This window comes from Gracilinanus agilis, chromosome 2 (assembly GCF_016433145.1).
Source record: "Gracilinanus agilis isolate LMUSP501 chromosome 2, AgileGrace, whole genome shotgun sequence".
In the NCBI taxonomy this organism is placed as follows: Eukaryota; Metazoa; Chordata; class Mammalia; order Didelphimorphia; family Didelphidae; genus Gracilinanus; species Gracilinanus agilis.
Genome location: NC_058131.1, coordinates 637,154,382 through 637,175,011, shown reverse-complemented (window position 1 = coordinate 637,175,011; position 20,630 = coordinate 637,154,382). Strand labels below are relative to the sequence as shown.

Genomic DNA, 20,630 nt, shown 5'->3' with positions numbered 1-20,630 from the left:
AGTACACTTATTAACCAAAAAGCATTCATTTCTGGACCAAAATGGAAAACACTGATGCCATTAACTAATAAAAAAGCTCCCTGACTGGTAAGGCTAAAGGCCTCTCCAATTCGCACTGAGCTGCTAATGCTAGAAAGCCATTAAAATGTGCTTTTGTGTTTAGCATAAATTATAAATTAATCTTAATCAAAATATTTCAGCATATTGAATTAAAGACTTTCCCCCCAAACAACTGTCTCTTCCTCATAAAAAAGGTATTTTAATAGAAACATTCTATTTTTCAGTATTACTTGAATTATTTATTCTGAAAATCATTCTTACTGTAGGAACCTAAATGTAAGACTTGGCTCTGGTATCTTATTTTAGTGTGAGAGGGAAGAAACATTTGAAACATTTTGAATTAAAAAATTGCTTGTGGAATCCAGTTATACTCACTGTGTTGTCTATGCCAAACAATGATCTGAATGTTTTTCTGACAACTAAAAGTAGATTTTTAACATGCACTTAGAAATTAAATATATAAAAGGTAGTTTTCCAGTTTTATAATAGTACATCTACAAATACTAATATTTGCCATACATAACCTAAAATAAAGAGCACAATTGGTATCCCAAAGTTATTAACCTGCTTACAAGCTAAATTTAGTTCTAAATGGGTTGAAATGCACTAAATCATTAAAGGTCAATCTAATTGACTTTTGTATTAGTTTAAAAATTTGGGGAACTTATTTAAATACTGTATTTGGAAAAATGTTAATTTCTATACTTAAGTATTAAACACACATTTTTCCCCCACTTTATTTTTAGTCAAACATTTTATAAACAAAAATAACATGCACTATTTATAGTACTTTATTGTTAACAGGCATTTTAATATTCTGAGACTAAATTTATTTTTGTTCAGTGAACATAACAGTTCAGATTTTTAAAGTTGGTAGATAACTTATCTCCACTAATATTTTTTTAAGAAACTGTGAAGATTAACAGGGAATGATTTTATTTCAGATTTTACAAATGCAATGTGTAAATATAGCTTCTTGAAATTCAAGTAAAGAGTAGGATTTTCTGTTAGATCATCCCATAGGATATTTTCACTGCTATTTAAAAACAGAAATAGATGTGTTGCCATAAAGGGAAAGGATTTATATGACAAAGGGAATGTTAAATTACCAAGAAATTTTCAGTCAGGCCTCATGACAAATTCAGGCTCTGAGAAAATATGTATCAAATTGATGTCCTATTACAGAAAAACATATTCCCTGCTAAATACTTTTTTCACTGAGCAGTCTTAGAGCCTATATGCGTCGTGTTCACTTTTGTTAATATGTATTTCAATGTAAAGAGCTTATTTTGTATTCAAAAGATGAATATTGAGTTATGGATGTAAAATACATCATATTATGTAGTGAGTATAGAAAAGTTTAATGCTGAATAACTCAACTTTAGTGCAGTTTATGTTGTGAAGCTTTGCTTTTGTAAAATATGAATAAAACAGCTTTTTAATGCCTAATATCCTTTTTAAAAAATCTATAACCCAATTTATTAGTTAACTGAGCATAAATATACAGTGAATCAGTAAAAGCAGCTTTTACTAAGCAACAATGTAGCAAAAATAGTGTTCTGACATCTGCAAAGCACTTTAAGTACATTGTTTCACTTGAACCCCACTAAATCTCACGAGAAAGGTATTCATTTTTGCAACTGAAGAACCTGAAGCTCAAGAGATGTTAAATAATTGTTTATGGTCACACAGTGTCAAAGGCAGAACTCAATCAAGTAATAAACATTTATTAAGTGCCTCCTATGTGCCAGACACTGTGCTAAGCCCTGGGGATGCCAAGAAAAACAAAAGATGGTTCCTCAAGGAGCTCACGGTCAATTTAGACTCAAGTTCTTCATAATTTTGAATCTAAAATTTTTTCCACTATCCCATATTGCCTCAAAGTGACCTAAGCTTATAACTAAGTAGATAGCTCTCTACCTGTTCTGTCCTCAATACTAGCTTGATGCTAACAGAATCCAGAATCCATTGCCATCTAGTTCTCTTACACAACCATCTTCTTTTTTTTTTTTTTTTTGTCTTTGTCCATCTTAATTCTACTTCAATCTGGGCAATCTGGGAGCCAATAAGCATCAGAGACAGTCATTCCTACTAATATCCTAGGTTGCATCTTATTTATATAAATTTTATTTCGTACAAAGCTCTCTCTACAGCTTTATTACTCTGGGCAGTTTGCCCAGACCAGAGTACTGTTGTGTTTAACAATCAACTCAATTCCCGGTAAACCCTCCTTTGCTTGGCTAAAAGCTCATGATGCATTTTAAATAATTTTTTTCCTTTCTGACATTCCATTTTTTTTTTAAGGCAATAGGGGTCAAGTGACTTGCCCAGGGTCACAGAGCTGGGAAGTGTCTGAGGACAGATTTGAACCTAAGACCTCCCATCTCTAGGCCTGACTCTCAATCCACTGAGCTACCCAGCTGCCCCCCCCCCCCCTTCTGACATTCTGATTGTTTAGGATTGAGTTCTTTTAAGTACTAAAGACATCTGTTAATCTGCCTGGCTAACACAGTCATTTTAAATTGTTGATCTTTAATTAGTTTGTGAATGCTTGCAAAAATTAAACACAATTCATCCACAATGCAAATCAATTTAATACTCCTTTGGAATATACTTATGCACAATGTTATCTCTCTCATAATGAAATAAGTGGATAATATCTGAAATGCTATTTTGACAGGAACATGGAATTTTTTGACTATTTCCGTGTCGTAGATCTTCCAGAAAGTCTGCCTTAAGTTTGGTAAGTTCTTCTGCTAGAAGCTTCAGCTTGTAGGCAATCACTTTTTCATCTAAAAGAAAAATATAATCTTAAACAGTTTTTTCCAACTATGTAATATATGAAATGTCTACAAATATGGGCTACGTATCACCAGAACAAGACATATGTAACATAACTATGTTACTTCTGGGGGGCCAGTTTTTTTGAATAAAGTAAATAATGACAATGTTCACTTGTTAAACAGTTGTGTGAGGTACATGGAGATAGTGACAAAAATGTTAAAGGTGATACAAACATATTAATTGAAAATATTCAAACATAGAAAGTTGCTTAAATAATAGTTCAAAATTTTACTTTTACCCAATGGGATCAAAGTTAAGACCAAAGAAATCCTTATATTGGTAAGAATTAAGAGTTCATATAAGTGATTCATTATCTTATTGGTCGAAAACATAGTAATAAATTCCCAATTGAAGATAATTCTTGAAAATCAGACTACCTGAAGGTGAGTCTGATTGGTGGCGTTCTGTTGTGGTGTGGGCCCATATGTCACCTGGGAAATTATTCTGGTACATATATTCCTGTTATGCCTTTCTCTGGTACAGTTTCATCTTTACTTTAGAAATGAGAAAATGTAAACACCAAATAAAAGTGCCCAGAAATTAAATATGTGCTGATTTCACCTTTTCTGTTTCATTTCACTGTACATCTCCCTATAATCTAGAGTGCATTTAATTCGGCAGTTTCATCTTGCAAACTAAACCAACAAAATTATACTTTGCTTTCTTTAACATGTTGCTAAAAAATGTATGCTAGATTAGACAAAATGAAGGTTTATACATGTCAGTTGAGCTTTACAAACCATCCCTATCTTGCCTGTTGGGTAGATCCTATATGTAAGACTTATGAAAAGGCACGGACAAGAATCTCAGAGAATGAAAAGACATGATTATAACCTGTACTGGTGGAAGCCACCTCAAAAAGATCAAGGATTGACGTACTCCAATGAATTAATTTATATTATAAATTCATACTGTATGACATAGTGTTTACTTGAGGCCTTCATTGGTATTTTGTAATTCAAAGTTCCAATTAGAAGTTATATGAAAACACAGCTAAGTTATATTCAATAAACACTTATTTGGATTTTGGCAGATGTTTTTAGAGATGGTATCAAAATGGAAATGAAAAGTCACAAAATTTATATTAAAATAATTCATTTTTAGTTGGCTGATTTATTTCAATCTTACACATATTAAACAGGTGATGAGTACCTTTGGCTTTCTTCATTGTTTGAGATATAATTCTTCTGAATGTCTGATCAGCTTGATGAAGAATATTGGTTGAACAAATAATTCGATCAGTTTCCTATGTAATATAAAGTGTTGCTACTTTAATTCATTCAACAAACATTTAAATGCCTACACTATATAATATTTGATCCAGTTTGATTAAGCATTCACTGAATAACTGCTCAAGGGGGCAGCTGGGTGGTTCAGTGGATTGAGAACCAGGCCTAGAGATGGGAGATCCTGGGTTCAAATTTGACCTCAAGACACTTCCCAGCTGTGCAACCCTGAGCAAGTCACTTAAACTCCCATTCCCTAGCCCCTACCACTCTTCTGCCTTGGAACCAATACATAGTATTGATTCTAAGATGGAAGGTAAGAATTTAAAAATAAATAAATACTGCTCATAATCAGTGAACTTGCCCCAATATAATTTTTAAAAATCAAAGTAAACCAGTAACAAAAAGATTCTGTAAGTAAATAATATATCCTTCCAACCCAGAATGTAATTAGTTTTGCTCAGACCTGGAGTGAAATATAGGAGGCCCAAAGAAAAAAAAAGTGAGTTCAATTTTAGATTCATTTAGGAGAATATGCAAAATAAACAAGCTATGCTGTAAGTTAAGTATCTAAATATAATCTTTTAAAGTGACTTGTAAATGAATTCTTAAAAATCTTCTATAAACATAACTTGTACTTAGCATCTTTCAAAAATTATTTATTTGCTTATGAGTTTTTTGCCATGGTTCCATGATTCATGTTCTTTCTCTCCCTCCTCCTGAATCCAACAAGCAATTCCACTGGGTTATACATGTATTATCATCATTCAATACCTATTTCTATATTATTATTATTTTTTAAAACCCTTGTACTTCGGTGTATTGTCTCATAGGTGAAAGATTGGTAAGGGTGGGCAATGGGGGTCAAGTGACTTGCCCAGGGTCACACAGCTGGGAAGTGGCTGAGGCCGGGTTTGAACTTAGGACCTCCTGTCTCTAGGCCTGACTCTCACTCCACTGAGCTACCCAGCTGCCCCGCTCTATATTATTTTTTTATTTAGTATTTGAATTTTTTTTTTACAGTTCATCCTACCCAGCACAAAACATTCCAAAGCATAACTATAAAAGACTTCCTTCTAATCAAAACTAAATTGAATAAAAGAAGAATTACCTTTTGTTCCATATTTTCCTCAAAACATTTTATTGGATTTTTCAAAGCAGTAGTCAGTAAATCAGTCACTTCTATACTGTAAAAGAATTTATCCAAAAAAAAATCTGAAACATACTTTTTAAGGAACTAATATTTAGTAATAAAGTTTGGTTTTATGAAATACAGAGTTGTGGTCCAAGTTTCTAAAACTAAACTAAATTTTTATAATAACTTTCTAAGATAAAGCATCAAAATACCTGTCAAAGTAATGAAACTATATCAACAAAAATTAAAGCTATTTCAAATCAAAAAGTCTTCAAAAAACTATCCCTTCCCCAATCTGAGATAAAAACAAACAAAAAAACTCCCCAGAAGTGAAGTGCCTTAGGCCTGAAATACTTTAAATAAATAATAATGCTCATTTTTTATAACATATATATAGGCTGATATGTATTTTATGTTTACTAGTTACCAGGGGCAGCTGGGTGGCTCAGTGGATTGAGAGCCAGGCCTAGAGACAGGAGGTCCTAGGTTCAAGTCCGGCCTCGGACACTTCCAGCTGTGTGACCTTGGGCAAGTCACTTGACCCCTATCGCCCACCCTTACCACTCCTGGGCTAAGGACGGTCCCTAGCCTGGATGAAAAAGGAGGAGGTTTGGGTGTGGGGCTAGCAACCCCACCCTGTAAAAACTACATCTGCTAAAGAAACTGCAACCTAAAGTAGGGGCAGCTGGGCTAGCTCAGTGGATTGAGAGCCAGTCCTAGAGACGAAAGATCCTAGGTTCAAACCCGGGCTCAGACACTTCCCAGCTGAGTGACCCTGAGCGACCCATTGCCTACTGGTTGTGGCCCTATGCTCCTAGAATGGAGTCCCAGAATAAAAAAAAAAAAAGTTACCTAATACTGGTGTAAGTGACCCCATATTCTTGCCCTATGAATACCAAAAAAAGGACAAAAACATCCCTCTCCCTGAATTCTTAAATAGAGGTATGAGTTATCAACATCTCTTATTATAAAGAAGGAATTGGCAAGCTATAGGTTTATCTAAAAACAAACAAACAAAAAACTTTAGATGTTACTGACACAGAATATTTCACACAAAAAACTAGGGAAAGGTCTCTTGGAGGCCACCTAGTCCAACTCTTGTAATCTGACAGAGGAGAAAACTGAAGGATGAAGTGACTTGCTTCAGGTTCCATCATGGTTTGTGGAAGAGCCAGTACTAGAACCCAGATTTCCTGATTCTTAGCTTAGTGTTCTTTATGCTATGTGACACTCAATTTCTAGCATGCCTGTTTTACTGGGACACAGAAATTCAAATCATCCCACCTGCAGCAGATGGATAAGCACAAATACTTTCCAGCTGCTTAGTGGAATAGTTGTTTCTGAGACTACAGATAAAGTGGTATCATGACTACAGGACTCAAAAGATTTACATGATCACAGTAAGAGCTGGACACTCAAAATTGGGGTGGATAAAACAGTAGGCCTAGAATCAGGAGAGTGTAAGTTCACATCCAGCCTCAGAAATTTACTATCAGTGTGACCTCAGGCACACCACTTAGTTCTTTAGTTTTCTCATTTCTAAAATGGAGATAACAGCAACAACCTCCCAGCATTGTTGTCAAGATCAAATGAGATAATAATTGTCATTTATTTAGTACAGTGTAAGGCATATAGTAAGCTCTATGTAAATGTTAGCTATTATTACTATTTTCCTTTGCTTCTAGTCAAATGTAATGGGGACTAGAAGGATATCTATCCCAAATATCCTCAAGAAGCTGGGGATGACTACCTTACTGGACTACAAAATACTTGAAACTGAAACAAAATTGATACACTTTCCTAAGAACAGGCAACTAGTTAATTCTGCTGAAATTTTCAAAACCATATTAGTGGTCTGAATATATGTCACACTCTCCCTTTGCCTTCCCCAATGTAGTTTTCTGTAAAATCTGAATTTACACTTGGCATTATTTTTTAGTGCTTATATATAATTATATATGCCTATCTCTCTACATATTTTCCTTTAAAAGATATTTTAGGAAGGTGGACTGAATTCAGATGTGATTAATATTCACATCAAAACAGAATTAATTTAGGTTAAAATCTGCAAAGCCTAGCAATGATACTAATGAGAATAATGAACATTTATATAAAGGAAGGCTTAGCAAAGGTCTTAATTTTAACAGCCCTATGAGCTATGTAGTACAAGTATTATTATACTCATTTTACAGGCAATAAAATGGAAGTGGTGAAGTAAAGTGAACTGCCCAGAGTCACATAGCTACAAAGGATTCCATCCTAACTCCTTGGTATGGCTTAGCAGTATCCTTTGCTGGAACAGGGACTGGTGGGCTATGAAGTGAGTTTCAGCACAAATTAATGAACCTGAGGTATTCCTCACACTAAAGATATAGTCTGAAGTTCATTCTGCATTTCATAGAATCCAGGGGGAAATCTCTTCTGACTTTCAAGCTCAATTTTCTTTGAAATACTTGCCACTGCTGAACCAAATGATTTTATAAAATATATCAGTAACTTATCCAATGACTAAGTATTTTCCATCTGATTTTACATATTCCAAGATCTCTGGTTTACTTGGTATCCTTCAGCTCTCTAGCTAGCAAATTCCAACCTCCACTCCCCTAACCATTCCCTATTATTTAAAGTCACTGCTTGCCTAAAAATCCTTCCTCTCCCATCCCAGGTCTCTTCCTCACCTGACTCCTTTGTCCTCTACCCTAGTCTCTTTCATATCCAATGAAACACTGCTTTTATATCGTATGACTAAAGAAATCAGTACTAAAACTATAGCTTTCATTTTTATAGTCCCGGGCAGTAACTGGGAGGATCCCTCCTGGCTCACCACTGCCTCTTCCAAGCCCTTGTGGTCAGCAGAGCAGAGCAGATCAGGAGTCAGAGGATCCAATTCAATTTATTTCAAGCTCCTTATCTGTACAATGAGGAAGTTGGATGAGTTGACCCCTTTAATTCAGTTCTGGCTGTCCACTTTATGGATTCATACTTGGTCATTATCACTCAACATGACCCTCTCTCAAAACCATACCATGTCCTAAAACCCTTCTCTGACTCTGCTGTTGCTCTCTGCTGACCTTCTGGCCATTCTTTTCCTTTTCTCAATGAGCTCAGCAGCTGTTGCACAATCTTCTACATCCCAACACCTGCCCTCATCCTTAACCACTTCACATTCTCCCTAAGGAATCCTAGAATACTTGGATCTCTCAGGTCATCCTAATTCCCATGTGTTCTGTCTATATCACTCACTGTACAATGACACCTGGATAGGTAGTCACAACTACCAAGAGTTGTGAAATCCCTCTCATCATTTCCTGTCCTTCCACCTTTCCAAAGGGCCTCCCATTTCATGGATCTGCTTTTCGCTATCATTATAACCTTCTGTCTCTCAATCCTTACTCTTTTCCCAATCTATCACCCTTATTCTTATTTTTACCTTACTTCCTTCAAAATCTTGATCCTGAAATTGGCTATATCAACAAAGTACTAGTTTTCATTCTGAGTAGCTCCCTTTTCCTACTATTTTGCCAATTACCAATTCTGGATATGCCTTACCTTCTTCCTTCTCCTCTAGTACTCCAAAGCCACACTTCTGGAGGAAATTAAAAGTCAGGTAAGGGGTAGAGAATCTGAATCCAACATCAAACACCTCGTATTCATGTGACTCTGGGGGCAAGTCACTTAACTTTTTGGGTAGGTATCCCCATCAGCAATTGTATTTGTTTTCTTAAACAAATGTTTGCCCTTGTATTTTTGTTTTTCTTTTCCCAATTACATCTGATTCTGGTTCCATCCTTACACCTCTTAAGGTCACAGTGAATCTGATACTTCTGATGAGGCACACTAGAATACCTCAGACTTTTTTCATGTTTCTTGTATCACTTTGTCAAGACTCTTCCTTTGCTCCCATCAAATTCTAACTTATTTGCCTATTTCTCTCTTTTATTAAATTGCATTTTCTTCCAAGTAGTAACTTAAATGTTTGTTTAGTGAATTTGGGGAAAAAAGTATTTTTACCCATTGCTAGTTGTTTTAGGGGTAGGGGGGAAACCAAGGCTGCAGTATGCAAGAAGAAGCACACAACTATCACAGTGCTTGAGTGTATAAATAGGAAATCCTCTATCTGTCCACATCATATATACTTTATATGTAATTTCCTAAAGGTTTTAGGCAAAATTTGAAATGAATTGGTATCAATCCCACTGTTTGTTACATGCCTTTTTTATAAGCAATCACTTTGAATGCTCCGAAGTCACATTGAGAGATGTAATATCTAATAATATATTCTATCAAAAGCTTTGACCATAAGAACATACCTGTCTTCAGAACCAGATCCTCTACTCCTAATAACGAGACTTTTGTGTTCCCATGTATTTTTCTCAATGTTTGGAGATTCTATCTTTCTTGCCATTAGTTGTATGGTCTCATCAGGTAATGGTTTACTTCTCTGCTTATTCCTTTCTAGACAGGACTCAACTGGACAATCTAAAAATAACTGGCAATATCCTAAGGAATCTGAAGAGTTAAAAGGAAAACATTCGTAAGTAAATACTTCAAAATCGTCATGATGCATAATCTTAAGAAAATGAATAGCAATAATTACAAGATGTGAAAAATAATCTTGCCTTCCAAAAAGCCATTATCTCCAGAACTTAACAAACTTCTTAAGAGAATTAAAGGGCTATCAGAGATGAGGAAATTTAATATACTGCCTATAGTACCTATTTAATTACCATCATCTATTTAATAGCTTACATTCATATCAAACTTTCAGGTTTGCAAAGTGCTTTATATATGTCATCTTATTTGACTTTTCTAAGAATCCTATGAGGTGGCTTCTATTATTAACTGATCTTACAAAGGAATAAATTGAGACTGAGAGAGTTTTAAATGATTTGCTCAGGATTACAAAGCAAATAAGTGAACCTGGCAGGATTTGAACTCAAATCTTCCTGAATTCAATTTCACCACTTTGCCCACTGTACCACCTAACTACCAGGATATTTTTTTTAAAAGTGTATTAAATTACATTTTCGAGCCAGTTGGTAGATTTCATATCTCATGCTTTGGTAATAAAAATTGTCATCCAATATCAGATACAAAGGTAGAGACAGAGTTGTGTTGGTTAAAGAATAACACTGGGCCTCTCCTGTTCCAGAACATATAAGACCTTGATTTTTCAAGCAGTCGACAAAACGTTCCCACATTCCTCCAGTCCTCGTGATTGGGGCAGATAATTCCTGTCTGTTGATGATGGTCATCAAGAAACGTTCAAGGTACATCAAAAGTTCTTGTCGGAATGATTTCCACTGGGATGACTACAAAAGACACAACATATGATTTAAAAAAAATTTTATTTTTAAATATCTTTCCATGTTTCCATGATTCATTTTCTTTCCCTTCCACCTTCCAGAGCCAACGAGCAACCCCTGTACAAATGTTATCAATTGATACCTATTTCCATATTATTCATCTTTGCTATAGAGTAATCTTCTAAAGCCTAAACCCCAAATCACATACCCATTTATGCATGTGATAGTGATACGGCGTATGTTTCGCTTCTGCATTTCTACTCCTAATAGTTCTTTCTCTCAATGTGGTTCGAATTCTTTCCCATAAGCCCTTTAGGAGTTTTCTGGCTTGTTGCCTTGCTACTAGTAGCAAAGTCCATTACACTGGATTATTCCACAATGTTTTACTTTCTGTATACAATGTTCTACTGGTTCTGCTCATTTCACTCTGCATTAGTTCATAGAGGTTTTCCCAATTCATATAGAAATCCTCCAATTCATCATTCCTGATAGCACATTATTCCATCACCATCAGATACCACAATTTGTTCAGCCATTCCCCAACTGAGGGTCAATTTTTCATTTTCCAATTTTTTGACACCATAAAGAGCACGGGTATGAATATTTTTGTACAAGTCTTTTTCTTTATTATCTCTTTGGAGTACAAACCTAGTAGTGATATTGTTGGATCAAAGGGTATGCTTTCTTTTAAAGCCCTTTGTGCATAATTCCAAATTGCCTTCCAGAATGGCTGGATTAATTCACAACTCTACCAGCAATGCATTAGTGTCCCAATTTTGCCACATCCCTCCAACATTTATTATTTTCCTTTACTGTCATATTGACCAATTTGCTAGGTGTGAGGTGGTACCACATTGTTCTGATTTGCATTTCTCTAATTATGAGAGATTTAAAATACTTTTTCATGTGCTTATTGATAGTTTTGATTTCTTTACCTGAAAACTGCCTATTCAGTTCCCTTAACCATTTGTCATTTGGGGAATGGCTTGATTTTTTTGTATAATTGACTTAGCTCCTTATAAATTTGAGAAATTAGACCTCTTTCAGAGGTTTTTGTTATAAAATTTTTTCCCAATTTGAAACCTTTTAATTTAATATAATCAAAAGTATTCATTTTACATTTTGTAGTGTTCTCTATCTCCTGCTTGGTCTTAAAATCTTTCCTTTCCCATCACCTAATTTATGACTTCCCTCTTTATATTTAAATCATCTACCCATTCTGCATTAATCTTGGTATATGCTGTAAGATATTGATCTAAATGTAATTTCTCCCAAACTGTTTTCCAATTCTCCTAGCATTTTTTTTGTCAAATAGTGGGTTCTTGCCCCAAAAGCTGCGATCTTTGGATTTATTGAACACAAGTCTATTCCATTGATCCATCCTTCTATCTCTAAGCCAGTAACATATTGTTCTGATTATCACTGCTTTATAGTATAGTTTGAGATCTGGTAATGCTAGGCCTCCATCCTTCACATATTTTTTCATTAGTTCCCTTGAAAACATTTGATGTTTGATAGTAGATTTGAAGCAGGTCACAGTAGGCAAAGATGCCAAGTTCAGAGAAACGCCTTCTTTACCATTGTTCTATCACTACTTCAGGCAAGAGACAGACTCAAAAATTTTCCAAAATTAATAATGCAACTAAATACATGGCACCAAAGGTTTGCCAAAGTGGTGAGAGCTTGGGAGGGATTATGCAAATACATGAGTTTCATGTGCCTAAAACAAAACTTCAACTGAAAAAGTCTAAAAGAGAAAGTGGAAAAACAGCTAACTAGGAAAAACAACTGTTAATTATGAGGCTGTCCCAGGGAATCAATGGCACACCGGTGAAAATACTTCATAAGCTTTTAGAATGGCAAGTGGTAAAAGACCAAAGTCAGAACATCAGCAGCACAGTCTAAGGATTATGGCAAATCCAATATGAAGAATCCTACAGAGCACACTTGTGTATCCACTTCAACTAAACCTTCTCTTTAAATCATAAAAGGTCAGGTACCTAGCTTGTAAAGGATAAATAACTGACAAATAACCCCAAACCACAGCAAAGTGTGGAAGGGGGATGGATCTGCAAGAAGACAAGGGGCTTCAGACTGGGAATGACAAGAATCTTTTTTTCTCTAAGTAACTAGGGTATTGTATCATAGTGCACAGAGCATCCATCTGCCAGGAGTCAGAAGAACCAAGCTCATCTCTAGCCAGACACACTGAATATCTACATCACTTCACCTGTTCCTCTCAGTTTCCTAATCTGTTACATGGGGACAATAATAGCACCTACCACTCAGAGATATTGTGAAACTCAAATTGAGACAGAAATTATGAAGGGCTTAGTATAGTATCTGAATGGCACATAGTAGGCGCTAAATAAAAGTTATTATTGTTATTGTTATTATCATGAACTACAAAACGGAGATAGTAATAGTACACTACTTACCTCACAGGGCTGTTTACAAATTCTAATGTGGCTAAAAGAATGCAAGCTACTAACACTAAAAATAAGATATCCCAAAAGAGTCAAGGATTTAGTCCCAGGGGGCCTAGATTCAAATCCCATCTACACAGCTTCCCAACTTTGTAAGCTTTATAGAGACTGGAGAGAGCTCTGGGCATCTGTCTGCCCAAGTTTCCTCAACCATGAAATGGGGATAATAATAAAATTTCCAAAATCACTTGTGAGAATCAAATAAAATAACATTTGTAAAGAATTTAAGAAAGAACTTAACACAGTACCTGGCACATAGTAGGTGCTTACTAAATGCTTACTACCTTCCTTGGGCAGTGACTTAACCTTCTTGAGCCTCAGTTTCCTCACCTGTAAAATGAGGGCATTGGTTTAGATCAGTAATTCTTAATCTAGGGTCCAGTAAGTTTTAAAAAAAAATGTTGATAACTGCATATCAAGGAAATGATTGTTTTCCTTTGCAATCCTATGTTTTTTTAAGGCTTTAAAATATCATTAACACTAGCTAGTGCTTATATAACACCTTAAGATTTGTAAAGCACTTAAAAATGTTGCCTCTTTCTATTCTCACACCCACCCTGTGAGTTAAGTGCCATTATTATTATTCCTATTTTACAGATGAGGACACCCAAGTAGACAATGGTTCAGTGACTTGGCCAGGGCCACTTGGGCCACTCCGGTTAAATCTGAACTCAGTCTTCTTTCCAGATAGGACATCGTCCAACTTTCTACCTGCTGCACCACCTGAATCACTCCTAGATGGTAACCCACAGGTCCCTGGCACAAAACAAATGTCCTGAACCTCTAGATCTGTGATGGCCAACCTGTGGCCTAGGAGCCGAAGATGGCATTTCTAAAGGCAGAGGGACTCCAGCACGTCGTTCCCTTCCCCCTCTCCACCAGGCCTCCCCTCTGCTCAGCAGCTCAGTGGAAGAAGGGTTTACTTCCTTCCCAGAAAGGAGCACCCGGGCCACTGCCTTCACTTTCTCCCTACCTTGCTGTCTAGGGGGGAAGGAGGGGCCAACACAAGGTCTGGAGGGGCGGGGCATGGTACACAGGGGTGGGACACGGCCAAGGGTTCATCATCACTGCTCTAGATGACCTTTGAGATGTCTCCCAACTCCAGGGTGTGGAAAAAACTAGTTTCTCCACTCCTCTCCCAGGGCCCCGAATAATGTGTAATAAGGAAGATGTAACCCTTACAAGGCATAATAATGAGCCATCCCGGTAGGGCGATTAAGTGCGTTGGCCAAAGTCATCATCAGACATGTGAATGCAAATCCCCGACTTTGGGTTCCCTCCACATGCCACAAACCAGAACTAACAGGCTCTGACTGAACATGTTCTCGGGGCGAGAGGAACTGTGATGGGCCATATCTGGTAGAAATAGATGTAGCTAAGTAGGGCCCCAGGCCTAGCGATTTGTTCCGCCCCTGGAAATCCCTGAAGCGGTACCCAAGAGGATCAGAAAAACAGAAAGCGGCTGGTCCTTGGTCCACTGGGTCCACAAGCCCACCCACTTCAGGGACTTGCCCTACAAACCAGCGTCGGCCCGTTCTCTCCCTCGAAGAACGCTTCTGGGATGATATCATCGTACGTTATGACGGCAACGTCCCAGCCCTGCTTCCGCCTCAGCTGGTCGCTAAGGGAGCGGGCCAGAGTAGATTTGCCAGAGGCAGGCAGGCCACAGAGGACGCAGAGCCCCAGCTGATAACCCCCCTCACTTTCGGCTTCCCCAGATTCCTCCCTCTTCATGATGTAGGGAGAAAAGAACCCGAACCGAACGCGTCAGGTTTCTTAGACGGCCCGTCTGCTCGGGACGCATGCGCATGGTTTAATATAGATCGAGCCTTGCGTGGAGAGCTTGATGGACAGACCTTTCATCCAATCACAATAAACTACCTCTTACTTACATTTTCCCGAGTCCCCTCCTCCCCTCTACCCCCTACAATGCTTAACTCGGTGATTCGTGTAGAGTTTTTATTTACTCCAACTTTTTTCAATAGGTCCGAGAAGTGGGGTTTTCCCATCATGAGACCCTCTTATACCTAGGCAAACGTAAGTCCGGCGAGTAGCTTCTTTTCTCCAGGAAAAAAGAGCGGGGAGGACTAAAGCGCACTGATTAATAGATGGAATTGACGGCGGAGCTAGCGGGGTCTCACCTCTACCCAACGGAGAAAGGATCGGGGGAGAGACCACAATGCCACGTGGAGCCAGAATCCCAGGGTGGTGGGATCCCTACCAGCTGCCTGGGGTTTTCTAATGGCCACAATCGGTATAATGATGAGGGAAGCCAAGGTGCCTCTACATTTTCTCAAGCCCTTTTCTTCTCCCCTACCCCTACAAAGTGCTGCCTCCGACATTTAATAACTGTCAGCCATAAAATAAGGATAATAGCACTTCCCTCCCCGAGGTTGTTAAATAATCTAATTGCAAAGCGCGTTGCGCACATTGTTCCATCGGGTCTAGTTCTAAATGGGGTTTTCTAGGTAAAGTTATTGGTGTGGTTTGCCATTTCCTCCTGTGTGTACTCATTTTACAGAAGGGAGAATGAGGAAAATAAGGATTAAGTGACTTGCCTAGGGGTCACGGAGCTAGTGTCCCAGGTCGAATTTGAACTCCTGACTAGAGCCAGCGCTTTACCCAGTGAACCATCTAGTTGGTACACAGCATAATATAAACGTTAACTGCTAATTTTTAGCTATTAATATGAGCTATTTGTAAAGATCGTTGCAAGCTTTGAAGCGATAATTATCATCAATATCAACATTAGTATCTCCTTTGCCAGTAAGCTTCTGATGCGAGTAAAAGGAACGGCTTGGCATAAATAAGCACCCCGCCTCATCTAGCCCTAAATGTTGGGGTCCTTACAAATGTTAGCAATTGACTACACCACCAGGGGGCGATAGGAGATAGTGCTTTGGCCGGTGCAGAGTGCCAAAGTAGGGTCTGTAAAAGGAGGAATATTTTAAGTGATTTGGGGCTCTTGTATTTGGAGGGTTTTCAAGAACGATGTGTTTTGAAGCTATAGAAATCAACTAGGAGTAAATAAATGTATTCAGATTCCAACGTCCAAAACACTTGCAAAATAATTTTTTTCTGTTTTAAAAAGACCAAGTTAAAAATTAATTTCAAGAATCACCAATCCAAAAGCAAAAACATTGAAGACACAAAACTATAATAAACGAGAGAACACCAAGGATTAGGTTGTGCCACCCGCAATAAAGCAAATGGATGCAATCCTCTATACCTCTTGACTCCGAAGTAGTTCGCAGACATTCCAAAGTACATTAGTGATGAGGTGGTAGTCCAGCTCCCTCTGTGGAGCTGACCTGCCAGGGTCTCATAGTCATCTCAGTTTAGACCACATGCCTCAAGTTAGACTGGGACAGTCTTATGTTTTTTCAGGGATACAGGCAATGGCTTTTCCCATCCATTTCTCTCCTAATTTTTTACTCCAATCCCTATTTGTTTCCTTTTCTAAATTCTAATTTCTAAATCCTAAATTACTGGGGCTAACATTCTCTGGCATGATATCTAGTACCCCTAGAAATCACTCTAATGAGCGGACAGGAGACTTGATAAGATGCTGGCAGAGACAAGCTGCTTTATCCAGGAAAAAAAACTGGATGGGGGGGGGGGGGAAGGGAAGGAATAGGGATTCTGCCCACACAAGCAGCTTGCACAGGGCAAAAAAAAATGTCCTCTCTTCTTCCAGGTATAATCACAGAGTTTTATAACAATCCTGACACTAGATTCTCCTCTTCCCCTCTGTCCAATCCCACAGAAGGGGGTGGGGGAGTGAGGGGAGGAGAAGGCTGTGACATGTGATTTTCAATATTATGTATTCTTAAAGATTCCCCCCCCCCCCATGATCAAGAAAAACCCGTGACTATCATGGGATTCCCAGGCTGAAACTATAATGATACTTTTGAAACTCCCTGTACTTTCCCTCCTTCAGTTTATCTTATAGTTTGACTTTCTTCCCAGGGTACAGATAAACTCTTCTCAAGGTTTTTGAAAATAGGTCAGGAAAACAAAAAAAATTTATAGGGTGTGGGAGCAGTTTTAGTCTAAGGAATATTAATCCTAAGGGGTCGTGAAAATTAGGGTTACAACAAGCTAAATACTACTCTGAGATTTGTACACTGAATCTCATCCCATACACCATCCAATAGAAGTCTGATCTGGAATATTTCCCAAGAAACAGTAGCTCCCTTTCCTTTTCACTTGAAGCTGTATTAGAGAGTTTCTGCTAAGGACAGACTGCAATTATACTATGATCCATTGAAATGAATACATCTCTATGTCTTAGCTGTAAAGGGCTAATGAATCAAATTCAGTGTAGAAAAAAGTCTGGAAGGAAAGAAAGGCCTGGAGAAAAAAAGGTTAAGTGGCTGCCCACCTAAATTTTAACAAACTTAAAACTCACCTTTTGTTAAAAACAATAAAGCAATGCTCCTAATCAAGTTGTAGAGTCAAAATTTATATTCCAACATAATTACTGCCTATTCATAAGTGGAAACAAAATGCCTAATTTAAACTACCTCTTTCACATTTTAAATTATTTCAAAAATGTCAGAATCTTAAATTAGTATTACTACTATCTATTCTAAAAGTATATGAGTGGGGCAGCTGGGTAGCTCAGTGGATTGAGAGCCAGGCCTAGACACAGGAGGTTCTAGGTTCAAATCTGGCCTCAGACACTTCCCAGCTATGTGACCTTGGGCAAGTCACTTGACCCCCATTGCCTACCCTTACCACTCTTCTACCAAGGAACTAATACACATAAGTTAAGAGTTTAAAAATATATCTAAAAAAAACAAATAAAAGTATATGAGTATTAATTATTAGGTACTGGGAATATAATATATGAATAATCCAATAGAAATCAACAAAAAAATCCCTTTTTCAGATCTTTGTTTCCAACTGAAGCCTCTCTCTCTATCTTTTATAAGATTTTCCTTCTGATCCCAATTTTAAGTCTTTTGAAACATAACAAATGTTTTTAAACATTGTCAACATATTTCCCTGTCTGAATGTAATGATTCATATTTTTGAAACTTTTGAGTTTCATTCTTCTCCTAAAGATATATTACATAAAAGATACCAAAAGAAAGTCAAACCTACCTTCTCTACCCTGAGGCAATAAGGTATAAAGTACCTACTTAGCTTATATAAGTATTAGCTTATTGATAACATCAGCAATATTGTGGCTTTTTTTTTAACTGTCATAGCAATTCCAACTTTAAATTATTTCAGTTCATGATCTTCCCCTGAAAAAAGCCCAACTATATCTTAGTACTGATTTTAAAGTACATTCTGCCACATTAATTCTCATAAATTCTCACAATGTGTTATTCGTAGGTAAATTAAATCTGTTTTATAACCATGGCAAAAGATGAAAATGGGTCATTTGAGTTGGCAACCTTTTTTAGAGCTAGCTAGATAACTGTAAGAAGTTCCTACATTCCCAGAATCTTTTTTTCTTCAATTTGCTTTCTTAATTTTGCAAGACATATTTTTAGAAAAGCAACAATGGTCTCAAATCAAGTGGAATCTGGAATTAAATTTCCCAAATGTCATTACACATAGCTAGCATTATATAGGACTTTAAGTTTTGCAAAGTGTTTTCCATTTGTTACCCTACTATAATGATTTAAGCCATTGCCATTTGATTTGGCAAATTGACATTAATCATATAACTTCAAATCATTATAAGTTAGGAATCTTTTAAGATCCAATACCCATTTTTACCAGCTACTTCATTCTCTGCCCTATCAAACATATTAACCATAATAAATTATCTGTTTTTCCATAAATTAAATTTACCAGTTCACTCTGACATTGCCTATCACTTAGACCTCAATGATTTTCAGTTCACTAGCAGTTTCCTTCCATTAAGCCTCAATCACTTATTATATGAGTGACTTGTGTGTGTTTGAACTCAAGGTCACTGTGTCTTGTGTGGTATCTGTCCCTTAACCTCATGCCATGAACAGAAGGACACAAAGAGTCCTTCTGAGAGTCATTGGCATAGGACTACCCAGTATGGTGTGACTGTATCAAACAAGGTGCTGCGTGTGCTCTGTGAGTAAAACGGAATTATAGTGGTTCAAAAGAAACATGAGATGAGCAAATATGGAGACAATCTCCATTCCAAATGTTAACATAGGCTGATTGTGGATAAACCTTAGTAGAACCTCAAAACTTCATACTTATTTGATCAGCCACAGGTAGACACATTGTACACTGACTCTGACATAGTAATGTCATTTTTGGTACAAAGGACAACAACCATTATTCACATTTTACAGTTGAAAAAAATGTAGATTAAATGAGTTTAAATGACTTTTGCAGGGTTATGCAAGACAAGTGAAAAACAAGGACTCAGAGCCAAGGTTTTTTGACTCTATATTCAGTGTTCTTTATTTTGTTTTCTTATTTAATGGTTTGTTCTATGGAACTTTAGAAAAAAAAAAAAGAAATTTAACAGAGCTGAAGATTCCTCACCTAGCAGTTATTTAAAGAATGTGGCTGAGTCACTAATTTGTTATCAAGAATGGTTTTCTTATACCAAGATAAATTCAAAAAGGGTAAACAACTTAAATATAAAGAAGTAAATTAGGTGAATATAGAATAGTATATCTGTCAGATCTATGGGAAAGGAAAGAATTAAAGACCAAGCAAGAGATAGAGAATATTACAAAATGTAAAATGAATAATTTTGATTACATTAAATTAAGAAATTTTTGTACAAACAAAACCAATGCAACCAAAATTAGAAGGGAAGCAACAAATTGGGAAAAATCTTTATGTATAATTTCTCAAATTTATAAGGAGCTAAATCAATTATACAAAAAAATCAAGCCATTCTCCAATTGATAAATGGGCAAGGGACATGAATAGGCAATTTTCAGATAAAGAACTCAAAACTATCAATAAATACATGAAAAGGTATTCTAAATCTCTTATAATTAGAGAAATGCAAATCAAAACAACTCTGAGGTATCACCTCACACCTAGCAGGTTGGCTAATATAACAGCAAAGGAAAGTAATATATGTTGGAGGGATGTGGCAAAATTGGAATACTAATGCATTGCTGGTAGAGTTGTGAAATGATCCAACCATTCTGGAAGGCAATTTGTAACTATGCCTAAAGGGCTTTAAATAACTGCTTGCCCTTTGACCCAGCCATACCACTGCTGGGTTTGTACCCCAAAGAGATAATAAAGGAAAATACTTGTACAAAAATATTCATAGCTGCATTCTTTGTGGTGTCAAAAAATTGGAAAATGAGGGGATGGATGTCCTTTGGGGAATGGTTGAACAAATTGTGGTATCTGCTGGTGATGGAATACTATTGCGCTCAAAGGAATAATGAACTGGAGGAATTCCATGTGAACTGGAATGACCTCTAGGAATTGATACAGAGTTAAAGGAGCAGATCCAGGAGAACATTGTACACAGAGACTGATACACTGTGGCACCATCAAACGTAATGGACTTCTCTACTAGCAGCAATGCAATGATCCAGGACAATTCTGAGGGACTTATGAGAAAGAACACTATCCTCATCTACAGAAAGAACTG

General features: G+C 37.0%; 1 protein-coding gene and 1 long non-coding RNA gene across 5 annotated transcripts; one reads left to right on the top strand and one right to left on the bottom strand.

The window, feature by feature from the left end:
* Positions 1 to 2,636: 2,636 nt before the first annotated feature.
* PSTK (phosphoseryl-tRNA kinase) lies at positions 2,637 to 14,919 on the bottom strand. Of its 4 annotated transcripts, none has more exons than XM_044665657.1 (7): positions 14,579 to 14,664; positions 13,306 to 13,387; positions 10,289 to 10,577; positions 9,576 to 9,774; positions 5,242 to 5,317; positions 4,057 to 4,150; positions 2,637 to 2,852 (listed from the first exon to the last, which is right to left on the bottom strand). In XM_044665657.1, exons 2-7 carry the CDS (start codon positions 13,312 to 13,314, stop codon positions 2,653 to 2,655), a joined length of 867 nt encoding a protein of 288 aa, XP_044521592.1. In that variant the 5' UTR covers positions 13,315 to 13,387; positions 14,579 to 14,664; the 3' UTR covers positions 2,637 to 2,652. The 4 variants fall into 4 exon arrangements, with proteins under 4 accessions (XP_044521592.1, XP_044521593.1, XP_044521590.1 ...); XM_044665658.1 differs by lacking the exon at positions 14,579 to 14,664 and adding an exon at positions 14,240 to 14,312; XM_044665655.1 differs by lacking the exon at positions 13,306 to 13,387 and having other exon boundaries at positions 14,579 to 14,919.
* LOC123238203 lies at positions 2,715 to 10,627 on the top strand. Its single transcript, XR_006505489.1, has 3 exons — positions 2,715 to 2,803; positions 9,725 to 9,799; positions 10,418 to 10,627. It is a non-coding gene; the product is annotated as an uncharacterized LOC123238203 (long non-coding RNA).
* Positions 14,920 to 20,630: the final 5,711 nt, after the last annotated feature.